Below are 20451 nucleotides of genomic sequence, written 5' to 3' on the forward strand. Positions count from 1 at the left end.
GAGAAGCAATTATGTAAATAAGATTTATCTAATTTGTTCGAATCTGGATTTCCCTTATTCCTCCATGTTGAGGGATCAGTGTCTTTGGGATGGTAATTTTTAAATATGGGCTGAGTCAGGCAGAGAGACGCGCTGAAGAATCTTCCATGTCTTCATCTGTGGCAAATGACCCCGAGTTTAGTCAGAAACTGCATTAAGCTGCACAAAAGCCATCCAGTGCCCTTGTCAGAAAAAATTAGCAAGTGTTTCTATTGACAAGAGGCCAAAGCTCACGGTTTACGTAGCACTGTTACAAAGCTTATAACAGCTACATAAAGGTCTAACATGCCACAGAAATGAGTGTCTTGGGATGGCATGGGGGTTAACGTTTGATCCTAGAGTGTGCTCTGAAATGTAGTTTTCTTCAGTGGTTTGTTCAAGTCATTAATAAGGTATAAAATGAAATACTTTTCATTAGTGCTTCACTGGTTATCAGTAACCCATAAGCCTTGTTTTGCTGGCTGCTTACTGGTGCATTTAATAAAATAAAGATCACTCAGTGGTGCCGTGGGCAGCATGCAAGGTGATAGCCATATTTGCTTACTGTAAATACAAGAGAAAATCACACACAAACCGGCTGTAGTTTTGACAAGTATTAAGATCCTTCTTTACATCTGTACTTCTGTACCAAAGTGCAATTAGTTTTCCTCGCACAAGGATTTCTGTTTATCTTATTCTGCTTGATTACTTGAGTATAATCACACCATTTGCTTCATTGCTCCTGGTAGTAAGCTCCAGTTTTAAAAGGGGGAGGATGCTTGTGTGTAAATTTACAGAATTCTGCTGTAAGACTCTTTAATTTATGCATCCAATGACAGCGTTTTTTAATTTCTTTAATTTTCTTTTCACAAGGTTTGATTCATATACGGCAGATTCCTCAGCTTAATAACTTGATTTATGATGTATCAGATGTCAAAGACTTAGCTTTTAAATTAAAAAGGAAGCTATTCACCATTGAGGTAAGAGAGAATTTTTATGTTTGAGTCACAGTCTTGAGGTAAATAATATCTCTTTTTCTTTTACTTTGATGAAATTCATAGGAGATATTTCATGCTAAATATTTTTAAGTTCTTTTGATGTAACAGAATAATTTTTTTAGACTATCCTTTTTTGTCTTTTATTTTAATGGTATATCATTAGAGTATAGCAAAAATGATTTTGTTTTAAATGTCTGTTAAAAGTAAGGTCCAAACTTACATGAGAAGTATGACGTGCATATTTCCAAGACTTTCAAAAGCGTGTTTAATTAAATGTTAATGAGCTGTGCTTATTTGTGTGTGGAGTGTGAATGCTACCCACAATTGTGTATGGCTAAGAAAAGAAGATCCTTATCTACATTCTAAAAGCAGTTTTCTTTACTATTAGTGAAATCACCTTTCCTCTTTCCGTGCTGAATAAAACAAAAGTATAATTTACACCAGCGTCTTTAAGTAAATTTTCTACAGAAACTTAAACTTTTTTTGTGACCCTTTATGCCAGCAATAGTGACAGAAAGTAGTAGTGCAAAAGATTTATTTCAGCTTAATCTTGCTAAAGAGCAAATGAACATAGCACTATTAAGCAATTAAAGTTGGTGTATTTATTAATGAAATAAATGCTCAGAAGAGAGAGAGAGATGGCTTCTGGGTGATGTGATAGTTATCAGTATAGTCACTGGTGCAATTTTTTTTAACAAAGACATAAAACAGCCAAGCAGCCTTGACAAACCATTTTGTTTAATCTCTTTTCAAATGAAAAGCTCTTAAGCAGGCCACTTGTCTTAACTGCTTCAAACCATAAAAAGAGAGAATTGCCACCAATAAATTAGCATATTTTTAACTTCATCGTCAAATGATGGTCAATGTGGCTTGGCACTGCTTTGGTGTTTGGGACTTCACCCTTAAGTGACCACTCTGGCCCTTTTTTGACCCTCTGCCCTCTTTAGCTGGCCACTTGATAAGGTAACTTAATGGTGCTCTCTCTTTTTCTCTTTCCCTTCCCATTTGCAAGTGGCACTAACCTATAAATCATTGTAAGGGCCCTATCCAGTGACAAATTAATGTGCCCTCCTCCTAATTAATGGTCATCAATGTCCTTAATTATCTAATCCTATTGAGAGCAGTTAATAGTTAATCAGGCAGCCAGTTCTTCAAGCAGGTCATCTCTGCAGGAGTGTTAGAAGTTTCTCATCTGGGGATGCTCCCTTCAAAAGCCACTTAAAGCCAAAAGAAGGAGAGTGTAGAAATAGTGATTCTTGAGCTAATTTGCCTTAGTTCTCAAAAGGAACCATTGAAATGGAACCCAACACTGTAATTGTTCAACATTGTTTCAGTTTTTCTGACAGAATATTGGGTAATTTACCATAATATTGCTAACACTTTTAGAGGGATAAAGTTATAGTTGTTAGCATCACAAGGAAAGCATGCCTCCTCATTTTCTTTTAGGTGGAATTTATATATTTAATGAAAGATATAAAATGTTTTTCTCCATGTGGCACCTTTCTCCCAAGATGAGTATTCTGACAACCAGGTCTAAAGTATCATGTCTGTCACCATACACACTAAGCAAGGAGATTCCTTAGTGAAAAAAATATTGCACCCAGAGAAGATGGTTAGCACAGTAACGTGAATCATGTTTATTTTCTCTCTCCCTCTCTCACACAGACACACACACACACGCACACACACACACACAAACACACACACACACACACAAACTGGGTCTTATTTTGGGGGTGAGGAGTAGAAATAAAGGACTTACATGTCAAGTAGGACCTCTCCTTCGAATAACTTTAGGTTCTAATAGTGACTACATTTTGCTACACTTTACCACTGGAGCTGGTAAAAGATCTAGGTTTCTGTTCCATTTCCTCTCTCTTGTTCCCACTATGCTAAACTAAGAGAACCGTTATAATTGGTCACCCTATGATTTGGAAGCAGTATTTAAAAACAAAACACAAGTAGGTGGTTGTTCTTTTTTTTAAGTTAATATTCAATAAAGTTGATCAAATCTTTTACCTTTTTGGCTTATAACCTAAATGAATATGTTTTCTTTTAAGTATAGAAATATAAGTGAAACATATTCTAAATAACTTATTTACTTATGCCATAACATTCAATTTGGTGATTAGAAAAAAATGTGAATTAAAGAATCAAACCTAACAGAAGTTATAGGATAAAATCATGTATTTCATGAAAGATTAAGTGCTTTAAATGTAGCATTGTACATTATAAGATGCATATGGAAACAGATAGCAAGTCTTTCGTGATATATTATGGGCAGTGGAAACAAGAGGATTCCTTCATCAAGTGGCAGTGTTTTGATATGCACAACAAATAAATATTTTTTTAAATTGCCTTGATATTTAAAAAATAAGGAGATGTACACTATACTAGTCTGTAAAGTCTGAGGCTATAATATACCAGATATTGAATCCGTGGCTTTCTTTCAGAAGGAAAGGTGGTTTAGCAGGTAAAGCAAAAATAACTTTTCTGATTCCATGCAGGTAGATTTGTTACATGTGGGAATTTACTGTGAGTAACATGGTCTCAAAATGTGGCACAGGTGGAAACAAGGGGCAAAAGAAACAAGTAAAAACCCTCATCTCTATTTTTAGCATCCCTTTTCTTTGATTTATTAAATCATTGCCTTTTTTCATATGAAAACTGAATATGTTTTTACTAATAGCCACCCAGGGCCCCTAACAGGTAGAGCAACTTTAACCAGTAATCTCTAGTTTCTTTGAGTGATTTGGAGAAGGCAAAAGAATATTTCTCCCTTTTTGGAGCATGTATTAGTATTGTCCAGATTCAGGTGGAAGCATTTGTCTAATCACAGTTAATTTTTAGTGATACTTAGTATTCATCATCTATAAAGCTGTATGGATTAGCCCCTCTACAAAAACCATAGCAGGATCATATCTACGGTAATGACACTAAAATCCTGGCATGCATTCTGAGTAAGTAAAAGAGAAAGTTTATAGTTGATTCAACATGGCTTCAGGTTAAAAGAAATAACTTTCCAATTCTTTGAATGTTGATAATCCTTGTAAACTATACATAGTAATTCTCTAGCATATCTGATTAACCGTAATATACTACTTATTTCGTGACCTTACCATAGCTCCATTCAATCATAGCTAGCATTTATGAAGCCTTTATTGTGTACCTGGCACTGTTCTGGCTTATTTATATTTTCTATATTGAGATTAAATATTTTATAACCAAAGGCTTTACTAAGGTATAATAATAGACTCAATATATGGAAACAATGTCTTTTTCATCTTTGTATCTATCCCAGAACTAAGAAGAGTCACAGACTTAGTAGGTATAAAATCTCTGCTGAAATATATGTAATATAGATAAATTATGGAGTTTAAAGAATAGCCCAAATAATACAGCTATAAATATTATATAAGTTCCACTGGTCAAGTGACCTATAAACACTACCTTCTCAGTTAAGTTCTATAAAATGTATAACTTGGTTACATAGCTTCACTTCCAAGATGAAATAACTACTTAGATTTGTATTTTTTCAGTTTCTATAATTTTTGCTTCTCTGATGTTGGGATCATCATTAACCAGTTTTCTGTTTATATTAGTAATTTTGATGTAATTATAGTACATAAGAGATTGGTAAGATTTGAAATGTAGCTGTATTTAATTGGATGACATGATAAGAGCAGCATTTTTACTTGCATTTAAGATTATTGTGCTGTTTTGATTTTGTATTGTTCAGTTTGGTCATATCTTAACACACTCTAGTAATCTAATTTTCTAATATAAATAATAATAATGTATTACTACATTAGGTGCAGACCCTATTAAGGTTATTACAAACAAGGTTTCTGCTTTAGTGATGGGACAGTTTTCTAGCTCTAAGATTCAGTGTTTCTATGTTCAAGTCAGAAAGTATGGTTACTGGGGTATACTGGAATATACAAAAGACATTCACCGTTCACTGCAAATTTTCAGTATAAAGATAAACAATACTTATGTAGGCTTTTAATTGATTCAAAAATAATGAGTATCATAAATATCATATCTGTGTGGGGTTTGTATGCTAAATGAATACTAAAAGTTCAGAAAATCAAAGTAAATCAACTTTATTCACGGTTGTCTTGTCATACTTTGCCCCTAATTCAGAATACAGGACCTCAGTACCTCTCCAATCACCAAGAACTTTTTCTCACAGAATAATTGATCAACCTGTATTTATTAAGAAACTATTATTTTTTATGCACTTAGTAGATTCATTCTTAAGTATTAAGACCAGAATAGTATATGCCATCCATATAGATTAGCTTTATATTAATACTACAGTATACTTGATATGATTCAGTGGAATTATTTGAAATTTTTACATATTAGAAAAGCATAAACTTTTGCAAACTACAAGGGTGTCAGTCACTGTGACAACCTTGGACAATTTAGAGTGTTGCATGATATCTTTGGTCCTAGGTTTCCTTACTCCCCTACACTTTTTTAACAGCTTTTCTAGTTCTTAAATGAGAAGTAGAAAGGTGACTGTATGTTTACCATATCTAGAGGTAGAGGGAAGGGAGAGTTAACTTATATGTCAATTCACAGTTGTGTCACAAAAATTTAAAAAATGGAAACATGAATGTCTGGCTCAGGAGCATTATTAGGTTGTAGTATCATGAACCATGTAGTCCAAATATACCTTTTCTGATAATGATGCCCTCCACAAATATTGATTGGTATTTCAAATCCCACATATACTGCAGTTAGCAAAAAGAAAACCAAAGTGGAACATAGACATCTATTCTTATAGATAAAATCATTTGTCAAAAGTAAACCCAAATTAACATTCTTTAACAGTAGAAATATCATTTTATACTGTTCACATTTTAATGTTCATTATATTATCATCCCCATATTTACACTTTAATTCCCAAGTGATGTAGACATACAGTAATGTCATATAGGTTTCACAGAATCTCCAGAAGCTGGGTTACTACTGTGCTCTATATATTTCACATGTCATAGTGAGCCTATCAAAACTGCATACCACCTTAAAGGGAACACAGTTTTGAGACTCTGTCTAATCCTATTTCTTCCCACTTTGGAATCTTAATTAGAAGAGATAAGAAAAAAAAAACATCATTTAACTAAATTATTGTCCTGAATCTGTAGCAAAAGGTATAATCCGAAATTGGGCCAATTAGTGAACCCATAGTTAGCTATGCTGCAGCAAACAATTTGATTAGATCTGACACCATCCTAGTTCCCACTGTTGTTTTGCCAGGTATGATGGTCAGACTTCAAAGAGCTTGAGGCATCAGCAGGGCAAGGTTTGGAGGCCAGCTTAGGTCCGGTTGTTAATCTCTCTGCTAAAACCACAGCAGCTCTCACACAAAACAAGCTTACACGACACAATCATGCGGTATTAAAGTTAGGGTTGAGTCATGCCAATTTGCCTTTGATTTTTTGATGATTGACCAAAGATGGCTACATGACTAGACACATGCTAAAAGTATACTGATTAGGTAAGTTCCCAAAATATTTGAAGTATTTTTTAACTTCCTATATGAATGTTGTGAAAGCTTATTCCCTTTGATCAAACTTCAAAAGTAATAGTACTATATTGGGGGTGGGGGGGGAGGGAATGAGTATTTCTTACTGGCAGCTTGAATCCCAAACTTTTCACTTACTGCTTCATAAAAATTTGTCTTTACATTAATAATTCCTTAAGGAGAATGTAAAAGGAAATAAAAGGAAATTGTTTCTAAGTGGTAAGCTTTTTAAAAACCTATTAAGCGTGTTGAAAGAAAAAACATTTTTCCCTGCATCATTTATCTTCACTACAATTTTTCTGAAATTTCTTTATAATTATTTTCCACTTAAATGTTGAGTAAAGTGCCCTTCCAGGACATGATTGCATAAGTGTTCTTTTCTCTGCATTCTGATTTGTTGGAATATTGCAGCAATAGTGACATGTTTCCATTCTGAGAAGAGCCTAAGGCTGCTTTAGTATTATTCCAAATGATTGAAGCTGCCATCTTGCTGACTTTCCCTTAGGCAGCATAAGGCCTGTTTGCTTTTGTGTTCGTTTCACATGCTTCCTGTGAGTTTGGCTGGCAGAACATCAGTGCTTCTCTTGGCAAGGAAGAGTAAATTCATGTTTGGCTATTACATATCTTAAAGTTTCTGTATGGTCAGCAACACCTAAGATATTAAACTTGTAATTCATTACATCAAATGAATCCTGTTTCTTTGAGAGATACTTTTAAATATCTTATGACACCTTGACTTTGAATCATTTCTATTAAAAAAATCGTCCTTTTATAAATTGAACTTAAGGTCTAATATTTCACACTGCACTATTTTTTATACTAATTCCTACTGCATTTTACTTAGGAAATTTAAGGAAAGCATATATTTGAATAGCGAGATAGTTGCATAAAGCAAAAGTCAAATACTTAGAATCTTGCCAAATAGTCTTCAGTCCATGGGTCTCTCCTAAAGATCCTGTGGTACCTACCTACTGTAGTGCAGTAATCTCACCTTTGAGACCAGGATGATACAGATTTAGCATTGCATAAGGGTGCAAGTAGAAAATTATCTCTTCTCCTTCCTAAATTTTGCAGATACAAACATTTTTGTATGTGTTCTATGATGTGGCTCCAGGAAAATTATATTGCAGTACTTCAGGGATTTTTTTTTAAAGCCTTTGTAGAACTGCTGTAGCAGAATTCACTCAGTTTACATGTTATTCCCTGAAACACTTCCCCCCACAATGTGTTACTTATAGTGTCTAAGGAGGATAGGAAAAGAGAAAACAAAAAATGATGACAAATCATGGCTGTCCCATTTCATCAGCTAAATGCATTTTTATGTTCCTAGGAGGTAAGAATATATATTTTACTAATATAGCCTCCAAGGTACTTGAAAGAGTAAGAAATACATAGCAGAGCTTAATAAAGATGGTATCCGTGAGCTTTTTGATTGATATAGGTAGCTTTGAGGATACTTTTATACCAAAAACATCCTTAGTCCTTCAATGTCTTTGCACAGCAAATGTCCAGAATATTCATTCCTCCATTCCTTTTATGGCTTTTTCTTATCGCTGGATTATAGATTAAATAGTCCAGTCTCCTTCTTAGAGAGGTCTTCCCTGACTGGCCCATCTGAAGTACTCACTCAGCTACCTTCTATCATGTACGCTATTTTAATTCATAGTGTAACACTGATGTATTACTATAGCTGTTTATCAGTTAATTTGTTTATTTACCCAACCTCACCCAACCTTACCTGTTGTAAGCTTCACAAGAGTAGGGACATACTCTGTCTTGTTTGCAGCTAAATCCTGAGCATGTGTAGTAGGTGTTCCATAAATATTTGTTAAAGTGCTATTTTTAAAGTAACTTGTATCTATCATAACTTTCTTTAAAAATGTGTGTTGAGTATCTCATTTATTCTAGGCATTGTGTTGGGTACTTTCACATATATTACCATATTTAATTCTTATTTGATCCTCATAGGAACCCTTGCCGTAGATATTATAATGCACATTCTAATAAGGAGACATAAGGAGTTATAAAACAGTCCCAAAGTCATAGAGCTGTGCTTGTAGCCAGGACTCAATTCAGATCTTCTGACTCCATGTGCAGAATCATACTGGAAAGTTAACATGTTCAGGAGCTCTGCTAATAATTATTAATAAAAAATTAAAAGTTTGATTGAGTGTTTAACAGAGTCCTGAGACTACTACGTGTGCTTTATAGACATTTCCTCATAGATCTCACAATGCCATGTACCACTATTACCTATACTATACATGCGAGGAAACTTAAGGTTCAGAGAGATCAAGCAACTTAACTTAGCCAAAGACACAGAGTTAATACTAACTGACAGAAATGACACTTACATTCAAGTCTGTTTTATTCCAAAGCCTGTGCTCTTAACCACTAACTACTCACCACACCCCAAGATGAACCACCATCTCATCTTCAGTACATAAGCCAAAAAAGCCTCTGCCCTGATAAAAAAGAACGAACCTCCAAAAAATGTGTAGGTATGTATGTAGGTGCATACATATATGTACAGGTAAACATAACATGTGTGTATGTATGTATACTTGCATATTTATACATAATCTTTTAACATTCAAGTTAAAAATTCTTTTGTTCCTAACAAGAATTTCTACTCTACTTTTATAAATACATTATAAAACTCAGACTGGATTTATCTTAGCTTCCCTGTTATATAATATTTTGCTATGTTATGTATGTTGTGTGTGTGTGTATACACACACATAAAATATAGCAAAATATTTTATATATATATATATAATTAGGGTCGCAGGGTTGTTCTTTCCTCATTTTTTACTTACTTCTGGTATATGGTAGGTGTTTGGTTTTTTTTTTTGGCTGTGTTGGGTCTTCATTGCTGTGTGCGGGCTTTCTCTAGTTGCGGCGAGCGGGGGCTACTCTTCATTGCAGTGGCTTCTCTTGTTGCGGAGCACGGGCTCTAGGCACGCGGGCTTCAGTAGTTGTGGCATGTGGGCGCAGTAGTTGTGGCTCACAGGCTCTAGAGTGTAGGCTCAGTAGTTGTGGCACACGGGCTTAGCTACTCCGCAGCATGTGGGATCTTCCCAGGTGTCCCCTGCATTGGCAGGCGGATTCTTAACCCCTGAGCCACCAGGGAAGCCCAGGTAGGGGTTTTTAATAGAAAAATTAATTCATAAAAACTAAAGCCTTTTACTAAAACACTATACACTTCTTCAGGATTTCTAGATCTTAGCTAAATAAGGTGGGGAAAGTATTCTATACAGAGAAATATGGTTCCCTTATTCTAGTCAACTATATTGATATGGTTCAAAAGTATCCCAAATTTAGTAACAATATATTATTATTGTATTCACTTAAGTTCTACATTCAGGTACTCTTTTTTTATTAAAGTATAATTGACATCATTCAGGTACTTTTTCAAATATTAATTTGCTCATAGATAGTTACCATGTTTTTATATTACATTTTATATTTTTCTAAATTATTTTAATGTATCATCTTTGGAGCATCAAAAATTATCTTCAGATAATTAAGCTGTATACAACTTATAGTAAGAGTCAACCAAATTTCAGTTTTTCAAAAATTAAAAAAAATTTTATAATTTTGCCCTCCCCTTTATAATAACTGGTTCTAATGAAGGTTTGATCCATTCATACTAAAACCTTTTTTTTTTTTCTGTTGCAAATGTTTCATTTATTGGAAATTCTTTGAATACCACCTTTAAGCAAAATTAAACAGTAAATCTTACGATCACAAAATATTTTCCTTTTATAGAGTAATATTACTAAAAAAGTTTCCTATAGTTTAGTAATAAGAAGAAATTGTGTTCCTCATTAAGGAAATATGAGATTAAATATAAATTATTAATTTTTAAAAGGCAAGATTTGGGGGACCATAATAAATAATTAAGAGAAACTGGGATGTAATGGAAATGCCTTTGGGCACACAACTAGTAAAGCAGTTCTCTTATTTAAGTAGAAATTAAAATTGTGTCAAAGTTATTACAGTCATAACTCTCTGCCACAGTGGACATTCCGTAGAGTAGCCAGTTCAGGTTCTTTGTATCTGGTACAGTGAAGTTCACTGAACTGTTTTGTCAGGTGCTGTCAAGTCAACCCACCATTGTTGTAGAGAATCAAACTAAATCATTTTGGCATGAGCCTTCCAGAAATAAGATACCCAATATACATGGTTTAATGAAATCGAGTATTTGGTTTCAACTTTTTGTAAGTATGTCAAAAATATATTGCAGTCATTCAGAAATTTCTGAGTAAATCAGTCGAAATATCTGACCCTATACTTTACTGAAAATTTGTTTTAAATATCACTACTTAATATAAAAAACACTTGGAATGTATTTGTCTGTGTTTTGTTAGGTATATGATTCTTCACTAAACATTTCAAAGTAGTAAAAGTTACAATTGTATAGTCATTTAGTAAAAAGAGAGGAGGTGTCTGTTAATAAAATTAAAATTTTCTGTTGTAAAATGAAGCTAGTATCAAGTTTGATTTAGCTATTTTTGTCTCCAAAGGTTATTATCAAAAACAAAGTTGTATTTGATTAGATTTTAAGAACTTAATAAATTGTTTATGAATCTTCTAAATATTTAATTCTTATATAATTAGAAAAATAGCCTATCTTTGTGATCAATAGTTATTTAAAAGGCATTATTATAGTGTAGACTTAAATACCTCAAAATTTTTATTTACTTATTTTGATAGGGGCATTTTTTTGTTGATATTCCTGCTCAGTAATCTAAGGAATATTTTACCAACTTATACTGTAGCTATGGTGTAGCACTGAAAAAGCTTTTAACAAAAAGCCTCTTGGTGCAATTAAAGGTCACTTGTACATATTATAATAGACTACTAATTTACAAGATCATTGTGAAGGGTCAATGCTATAGCATGAAATGGATTGCCCTTGGTGAGCCTGTAAATAAATGTGTCAACTTATCTTGTATTCAGTGGGCAAAGGAAAAAAACTGACATGATACCAGTTTATTAATATTTTTATAAACATTTGCTAAAATGTCCAGCAAAACCAAATGCACTAGTGCTATATTATTGACATAAATAATTATAGAAAATTATTAGAGTATATAACTACAGTTTTTAAGGAAAACTGCTCACACACACATAAATGCACACAAATTTTTTAATTAAATATATGGATCATGTCCAGGTGTAGATAAACACAGCACAGTGGTAGTGTTTAAATGGCCTTTACCAAAAAGCTAACATGTTTCAAAATGGCTAAGTTGTACATACTCCCTTTTCTCTGTAATGAAGTTCAAAACTTATCAGCGATAGGTATGAAAAAGGCATCGAACTGGATAATGACTTATTTTAGTTATCTTTCATAGCCTTTCCAATGCTCTTAGGGAAAAAAATGGTAGTGCAGAAGACATATTAATAATGATCTGTGCTAAATGAATTTAGTCATCTGATTTTTCAATAAATTAAGACTTTAGGATTAAAATAAAAGTAATGATGAAAAGAAGATAGTTTGTACTTTAAAATAATTTTAATATATTTATATTTTACATGTTTTATATATATACTTATGAGCTGTACCTAATTTTTTATTCTCAAAATAATATCAAATTAGTAAAAATACACTAATGAAATAAATTTACCAGCACTTTCTAGATTCTTCCCTCTGAATTTGGCCATTCAGACACACAACAACTCCACTCCTAATTTTCTTTCTGGTTTCTGTGTACTATCAAAAATGAAAAAAATTGGGGCTTCCCTGGTGGCACAGTGGTTGAGAGTCTGCCTGCCGATGGAGGGGACACGGGTTCGTGCCCCGGTCCGGGAAGATCCCACATGCCGCCGAGCGGCTGGGCCCGTGAGCCATGGCCGCTGAGCCTGCGCGTCCGGAGCCTGTGCTCCGCAACGGGAGAGGCCACAACAGTGAGAGGCCCGCGTACCACAAAAAAAATAAAAAATAAAAAAATGCTCCTCAAATATACTAGATATCTAATACTAGATAGGAAATGAAAAAAATATAATGTTTAGTTAACAAAATGTGATCTATTTGAATCATAATTTCATTATGGTCATTTTATTGCCATTTGAAAACTATTTTGAACACTTTATCTTAAAAGATGTATGATAATAAACATTCTGTAAATGTCAATAAGGGTTTTCCAGTCTTATTCCTTAAGGGCACTATTAGATTCGGACTAAATTTGTAAAGTCTTCCAGAGCTGAGAGCAATCAGTCCTAATTCCTGGATTTAAAGTACCTATACCTTCTAACCCACTTTGACCCAGTAAGTGACTGTTAATATGTCTGGTCTTCTCTGGCCAATAGAGCTGATTTTATTGCCTAATATGTTTTCCTGGCTTTTAACAGAAAAATATTGTAAAAGATTTTTAAGACTTATGAGTTAGGGATGAAATAATTATGTACAATGGAATTTGAATACAGCATCTTGGATATTCTACAATTCATATTTAAATACACATTGGCAACAAAGCAACTAATATCACTTCCATAATAACAGAATATATAAGTATCATTAGTGAAGAATCATCCCATTTACCTCTTTGTGCATGTGGAACTGACAAGTACCAATATAGTTCTTTAGTCTGGCTTCTTAAGAATTTTCTCCTGGGAAACCATTGGGGTCCAGATAGAAATTTAAGGACAATCGTATTTAGAAGAAAATCTTTATAGGGCATAATTTATAACTGAATGCATTTCCTCCACATGTCCTATTGGCTTAATGTGTAGTTCAGTCAAGAAACAGAAAGGGTACATGTAAAGATATTTTGGAAATGTGATCTACTCTTCACAGCCATAAATATGGGCCATTTCTTTGCCTTAGCATGCAATTATTATAACATTCCCATCATTTTATTGGAAAGGTTCTTAAGTTTTGCTCCACGTAAAATTAGGTAAGTAAAAGGCAATTTTAAACCAACTATGCCTCTGATGCTTTAAAGCAAGAGGTTAGCAAACTATGGCCTGTGGGCCAAATCCAGCCCTGCAGTTTTTTAAAATAAACATTTATTGGAACACAGCAAGACTTTTTTAGTTTATGTATTGCCTGTGGCAGCTTTCACACTATACCACTAAGTTAAGATCTTATGGCATACAAGGCCAAAAATATTTACTATATGGTCATTTGCTGAGAAAGTTTGCTATAAAGAAGAACCCCTACTTGAGAAGGCTACATACTTTAAAGAATATTTATTGAGGGAATTGTCAATTAGGGGATATGATTTGTAGACGTAAAATTAAGCTCTATTTGAGTAATAAAGAATTCACATGATCATTTGCACTTTTAGAATTAATGCAGGTATCTCTTTGAGAAAATACCTAGATTTATTAAAAGGTTAAAATTGGAAGGGAGCTTAATGTGCTTCAAAGCCAGCTTCTTATTGTGTGCACATATTTTCCCACTTAGCCGCTCTGTAATCATGTGGAACCCACTTTCTTAGGGGCAACCCATTTCAATCTCTGCCAATGACAGTTGCTAGAAAATTCTTTCAGACGCTAAAACAATGTCCCACCCATTAGTACTAATTCTGCTTTCTGAAGCCACACATTAATTGCTATTTTGTATATACTATCATTCAATTCATAATAAACATCTAATATGTGAGAAACAGTTCTAATTTATGTATATATCTTCTTAGTTTTCCTTAGATTTTTATTTCTTTTTTAAAACATCAATTAAATTAACCATTTTGTGGTATTTATTGTATATTTAACTTAGAGTCTTAAACATGAAGCCCATATAATTTTTACAACATCCTTTAGAGGAACTTTTTAAAACAAAAATAAAGCATTAATTAGAAACATTAAAGTAGTGGTCCTGAATTCTGAAGTAAAAAGGGTAAATTACAGGTTCATACAATTTTAATATTAAAATTTGATGTTTTACTTGTAGCATGTTTGAATTCACAAATGGGCTTCTGGTGATTAAAAGTGATAAAATCAACATTAAATGTAATTTTTCAACTTTATTATTATAATCTACTTAAGATTAATTTACTATACAGTAAGTTAATGAAAATGTATCATTAAACTTTTGATGGCTGAATAATAAGAGGCATATAGACATATTTCTAACAAGTATTAATTTTATCAGCGGAAGTATACCCCCCAACAATTAGCTGCTCATTATCCACACTACCTAGGATATATATAATTGATAGTCAAATTAAAACAGTAAGTTTAAGTGGACACTATGGATCAAGAAGTTTTGCTTATTTCTTGTGTTTTTTTTTTAAACTGTAGGAATTTCTTAGGCAAAGAAATGTTATATTGAAGCTTAAAATGTAAATATATTATTAAAAGTAATTTGGGGACTGATAAGATTATTATGAAGTCGTAAGAGACTTGAGTTGGATTCTTGCAGCATTTAATTAGGAAATTTAAACATGTAAGGACAGTTTACTCAAAATTGCTTTTATTTAAGTTCATGCATATTATTATTTTTTAAATAATTATATAAAGATTAGTGTCCTTGGCATTTAAAAACTTTTAAAATTAGATAAAACAAAACTCTTTTTCAAAGGTGTTTATAATATAGAATAGAAAAGAAGATTGCATGAAACCACACAAAAAGGACTCAACTACGTGTTTTCAGCCTAATAAAAATGTTGTAAAAATACTTGTAAGCTTGAAAATCACACTAGCTATTCTTGTTTCAAATTCTGTTTAATATATTGTTCTGTATGATTTTATAATAAACAGATTACTCCTTGAACAGGAATTAAGAATAAAGCTGCCAGGAAGGGGTTTTGTTGTCAGAGTAGTTCCCGCCTCATGTTTTGTAAGAGATTTCATGGTCCCATTGTAAAGAGTAGATGATTTAAAACGTGTTCCCAAGATAAACTTTCCCATTGTCATTAATGAGGATGGATAATACTGAGTGACAAGTGCATTAGGAATGACACAGAAAGAGCTGTTAGATTTGTCAGAGCATATCACTTCAGGCAGTGACACTTGAGGACATTCTTTTTGTGGATATTTGGTTGCGGGGGGGTGAGGGGGGAGGTCTGATTTAAAGATACCAAGGTTTGTGTTTACTAATAGAATAATGCATTTTACAATTTATAAATATATATTTTCCAGTGTTTAGAAAATATTTTGAAGTTTCTTTAGTTAAGCTCGTCCACATTTTAAGTTTATGCTGATTTCTTCCTAAGAAAGTCGTCAAACTGTATAACATTTAAATATTAAACTATTTCCACAAAACTAATTTTTCTCTTTTAAAAAGTCTTTTTTTCTTGGAATATCCAACTGAAGGAAAGATATTTAAAAATAACATACATTTTAAAAAATATTTTTCTTGCTTATTCTTATAAGAGGGGACTATTCTGCATCACCTTGAGAGTAAAGATTTTGAAATAAGATGACACATGTAATTTATGTTGTCTTTCTAAAAATATTTTACTTTAGAGAAACGCATTAGTGATCAATGAACAATTAATAATATATGACTATTCTGGTATTTAAAGTATTTCCAAACTGTAGCATGCCTCTCAATTTCGATTTTGAACATGCAATTGGTCACTTTTTCGCCTTGATTCATCTTTCATGCTGCCAACCAAATTTTGTCTTTGTATACCTTTTTGACACTAATAATGACTGAGTCTCTGTTCATTTGAGTTCAAGATTTCCCAAGCGGCGGTTTGGAGCTAGGATAAACTATCTATCATGATTGCATACCACTAATCTGTCTCAACCAAACCATCCTATGACTGAAATTATATTTGACAGTTCACCTCTTCTTGATGAGCCTGAGGTGAACATAGCTACAGACCATCCCTGGGAGGACATGGCAACTACTCCATATGTTAGGGAGGGTCCTTTTATTTGTGAAACAAGACTTAAACTATGCCTGTTACAGAAGAGAGATTTTTCTCTCTCTCTCTCTCCCTCTCTTTGTCTCTGTCTCTGTCTCTCTCTCTAATTTTTCTAATTTTCATTAGGATTTCTTTTAACTACAAAACTTTTTTTACTCAAAAATGTTTGGTAAACATTTTCTACCATTATAAGTACTACCTATAGGTTAGTTTTGCTGTGTGTTAAAAACCATAAACTCATTTTTTAAAATATTTATGCTTTCTATAATGTTCTCTTATATATACCACAGTTGTCAAATACCAAAGATTTAGTTTTAGTATTTTCACCCTTACCTAAATTTATCAGTTCTTGAAACACCTCAGTAAATTTTTATATTACAGAATATTTCTAAAAGACTTTAATTCTCTCATTTTAACATAAAAATCTTTCAAATTCTTTAAAGATTAAAAATAGATTTAAAGAGAACAATAAATTGAACACTGTCAAAGGAAATATTATTATAATTTTTTGATAAAGATCCTTATGTAGGCTTAATCATCATTTTTTACCATTGCTATGTAGAGTCTAAAGAAAAATGGCTACCTATGAAAATAAACTTAATTGCTGCATTATGTCCTTGTAAAAATATCTTTCTTTTGGAATCAGAAATTATCAAACATTTTAAGATGATGGACAAGGAGATGTTAAAGACTTACTGTTAATACCCTGGAAAAAGAGAAATCTGCAGTAATTTTCAAGGATGTGTATGGGGGGGTTAATATTAAGGCTACTGTTAACAACCAACATGGAGGACCAAGTGAACAACAGATTTAAATTGGAAAAGGAAGGACTGGGGTTATTTAAATGAAGCTATTTGAATATTAAGTGGATTTTCAAAGACCACACCTAGAAGTTTGTTTTTAAGTGGAGTCTATTTTAGTCTGTCCTGGATTGTTGAAATGTGATTCTACCTGAAGATGTTCAGATGGCCTGAGAAGTTTTGCCCATGTGGTTCTGTTAGTTCATCAGAGCAAGCACTTAATAAGTTCGTTCCTAACGGTTCCGGATGCGCAGGCCCAGCGGCCATGGCTCACGGGCCCAGCCGCTCCACGGCATGTGGGATCCTCCCAGACCGGGGCACAAACCCGTGTCCCCTGCATCGGCAGGCGGACTCCCAACCACTGTGCCACCAGGGAAGCCCTGTCCTTTACTTTTAACTAAAGTTTATTATTCCCTGGGAAAGGTTCGTTTTAGTAAGGGCCATATTTTCTACAATTTTATGAAGCACCAATATAATCACTAAGCATTCCGAACAAAGCTTTTCTAAAGCACCTAATGTCAGATAATCATCGACTTTATTTTGGAAATTTCTATGAATTGATTTCCTAGTATCACAGAGATAATTGTTTGGTCAGTATAGTGAGTGGAAACATATTTTTGGATGCAATATAAATTATTTTTAACAAATGAGCTTAGTCTGCTTTAACTTTTGTTATTTTCTACAGTATTTTTATTTTAACTAATATAATGGTTACCAGTGAGCTACATAAGAATTCAGTAACATCACCTAAGTATCCTGAAAAAAGTTTTAGTAAACTATTTATATATTTCCACATTTTTTAATTTTAACTATATAATTTCTACCAGTGATTGCATAATATACTTCAGTGACATGTATCTGAAGAAAAGTGAGTACTGTCGAAGTAAATTAGTAAACTATTTATATATGTTCTTTATTCCAAAAGTGATTAAATGAAAAAAGTCTAACTTATACACTGACTCTAATGGTAGGCAGCCTTAATTTTGTGCTACATTTTAACTCAGGCAGTAAAATCTGTGATCCATTTATCTTACAATAGCCAGTTACTCCTCCCATCTAATTATATGATCATTAAATATACTTTTTTATTATACAATACATCTGCATATTTTTTAAAATAAAATTGCTTCCATTTTTCCCATAAGCATCTATTTTCTAATCAGAAGAGTGGATATTACATTGCTTTACAGTAAATATTCAAAAATTTAAAAATGGTAATCATTGAATAGTTATGATTTGATAAAACACTTGCTTCATTTGGAAAGTAGAACTTGTTTATTTTAAATTTAGAAAACAAGCAGATTAATATGATGTTTTGTGTAATATTTAAATAATTATGCTTTTTGTTTTGGGTTTTAATACAACCTTTTTTCAGTACTTTTTAAATATACTTATATGCCTAAGCATGAAAAATGTGACAAGAAAAGAAAGTAAAATGGTCATGCCTTTTAGTAAATAGCTTATATAAAATTATTCTGAAAAATACCTTAATACCATCACATAGGACAAAATCATTGTGCTCTTCAGACTATTTTTAGTAAAATGGCAACACTCAAGTCTTGTGTTTATATCAAGAAGGTATAATTATTTCCCATTAAAATAATTCCATCATTTTTCCTTTAGAAATTGGGATGAAATTTCCTTTGGGGGTGTGGGTGTGGAGGGGGCGGTGTTTGTAGGGGTGGTTAAGATGGCCTGACATAGGATGAAACCGTTATTTCAATATCATGTGTATACTGGGTCAACTGAAGTTTGGAGGACTAATTACCTGGAAGGCAAGATCATCCATACATTTTTCTTAATTATTCAGTAAATATTTATGAAAATACTTTTAGGTGACTATTTTACCTAGTTCGGTGCTTTTTATCAAAATACATCCATCATATCTGGTCTCTGGCCACCTCTCCAGACTCATCTCTTGCCTGAGCTCCCAGCTGCAGCCTGACTCTCACTTGCAGTACCCACATTGGCCCATTCTGTCACTTCCAGGTCTATTGTAAATGCCAAAAATATTCTCCCCTTTCCTCCAAGTATTCTTGCCAGATTGGTCTTAAGATTCATCCTTTAGTTCTTGAAGTAGATGTCACTTCTTCTAAAATGTCTTTCCTAATTCTCCAAGACCAAGTTAGGTAGCCCACCTGTTTTCCCAGAATATCTTGTAAATTATCTCTGGTGTAGCACTTATAACATTATTTTAATTTTCTGTTTCCCTGATGTCTCTCTACCATACTGTAACCTGGTGACAGAAACTGTGTCATATTCTTATTCACTAATGCATCCACAGCACCTAACACAGGATCTAAGACACAAGAGGAGTTTAGTGTTTGTTGAATGAAAAACTAATAATATGTGGAACTCTGCTAAATATCTGACTACAATTGCCTTTTTTTAAAACTGTCATAACAATACTTAACGTGAGATCTATCCCTTTAATAAAATTTTAAGTGTACAGTACATTATTGTTGACTATAGGTACAATGTTGTACCCTGACTCCATCTTTAACTAGCTCCCTGTGTGGGTCTGAGTTGTCTGCTCTTGGGGGAAGAGCACTAGTCCTCAATCCTCAATGCCCAAACCCAGGGCAACCCTTTCCGTGCCATATTAGCCATACCAAACTGTTTAAATTTTCCCTAATTACCAAACTGTCTCTTGTTGTTAAGGTTGGACTACTCCCCTCTATCAGCCTGAAGTTAAAAAAAAAAAAAAACTATAGCAGTTAACTCAATCTTTCCTTCTTGGTGAAGATTTTTCTAGCTCCTTCTCCGTTCCATTCACCCTTCCCTGCCAATATTGACTTCTTTCTAAATCTTTGGCTTACATAAAACTTACCTTTTTAATGAGAAAGTATGTTGCTTGATTCATTAAAACCCTAATAAATAAATTTAATGTTGTTTTTTTTAGCTAGTCTGTATTATATCTCTAACTCTTCCCTCTATAGACCTGTTGTAGAGATTCAGTATGGCTACCTATCAGGATGACTAATTAAAGCCAAACCAACTGAGCATTTAAAATGTACCCTTGAAATAGAGGGGAGGTGCCAAGTTGATAACATCTTGATAACATTGGATAGTAATATCCCATGGGCTTACATATTCATTGTTCCCAGTCAATTGACATTTACATCTATTATCACTTGAGTGAAACGTGATTAATTATTTTATGATAATTTGAATCACTGTTTAAAATTCAGATTGGAAGTGTTGTGTCCTGACCATCTTCTTTGACCATTCCTTTAGAGGATTTGGAGCCACTCTGCTATTGAAGAACATG

General features: G+C 33.2%; 1 protein-coding gene across 2 annotated transcripts in view; it reads left to right on the top strand.

Annotated features, from left to right (window-relative positions):
• Positions 1-20451, top strand: part of ELP4 (elongator acetyltransferase complex subunit 4) — a 243698-nt gene that overhangs the window by 111996 nt on the left and 111251 nt on the right. For both annotated transcript variants that reach the window (XM_029207344.1, XM_029207346.1), the window contains exon 9: positions 892-998. In XM_029207344.1, the coding sequence (XP_029063177.1) occupies positions 892-998 (107 nt within the window). The remainder of the gene's footprint in view (positions 1-891; positions 999-20451) is intronic.

Source organism: Monodon monoceros, unplaced genomic scaffold (assembly GCF_005190385.1).
Source record: "Monodon monoceros isolate NGI ecotype Baffin Bay Population unplaced genomic scaffold, NGI_Narwhal_1 Super_Scaffold_7, whole genome shotgun sequence".
NCBI classification, from domain to species: Eukaryota; Metazoa; Chordata; class Mammalia; order Artiodactyla; family Monodontidae; genus Monodon; species Monodon monoceros.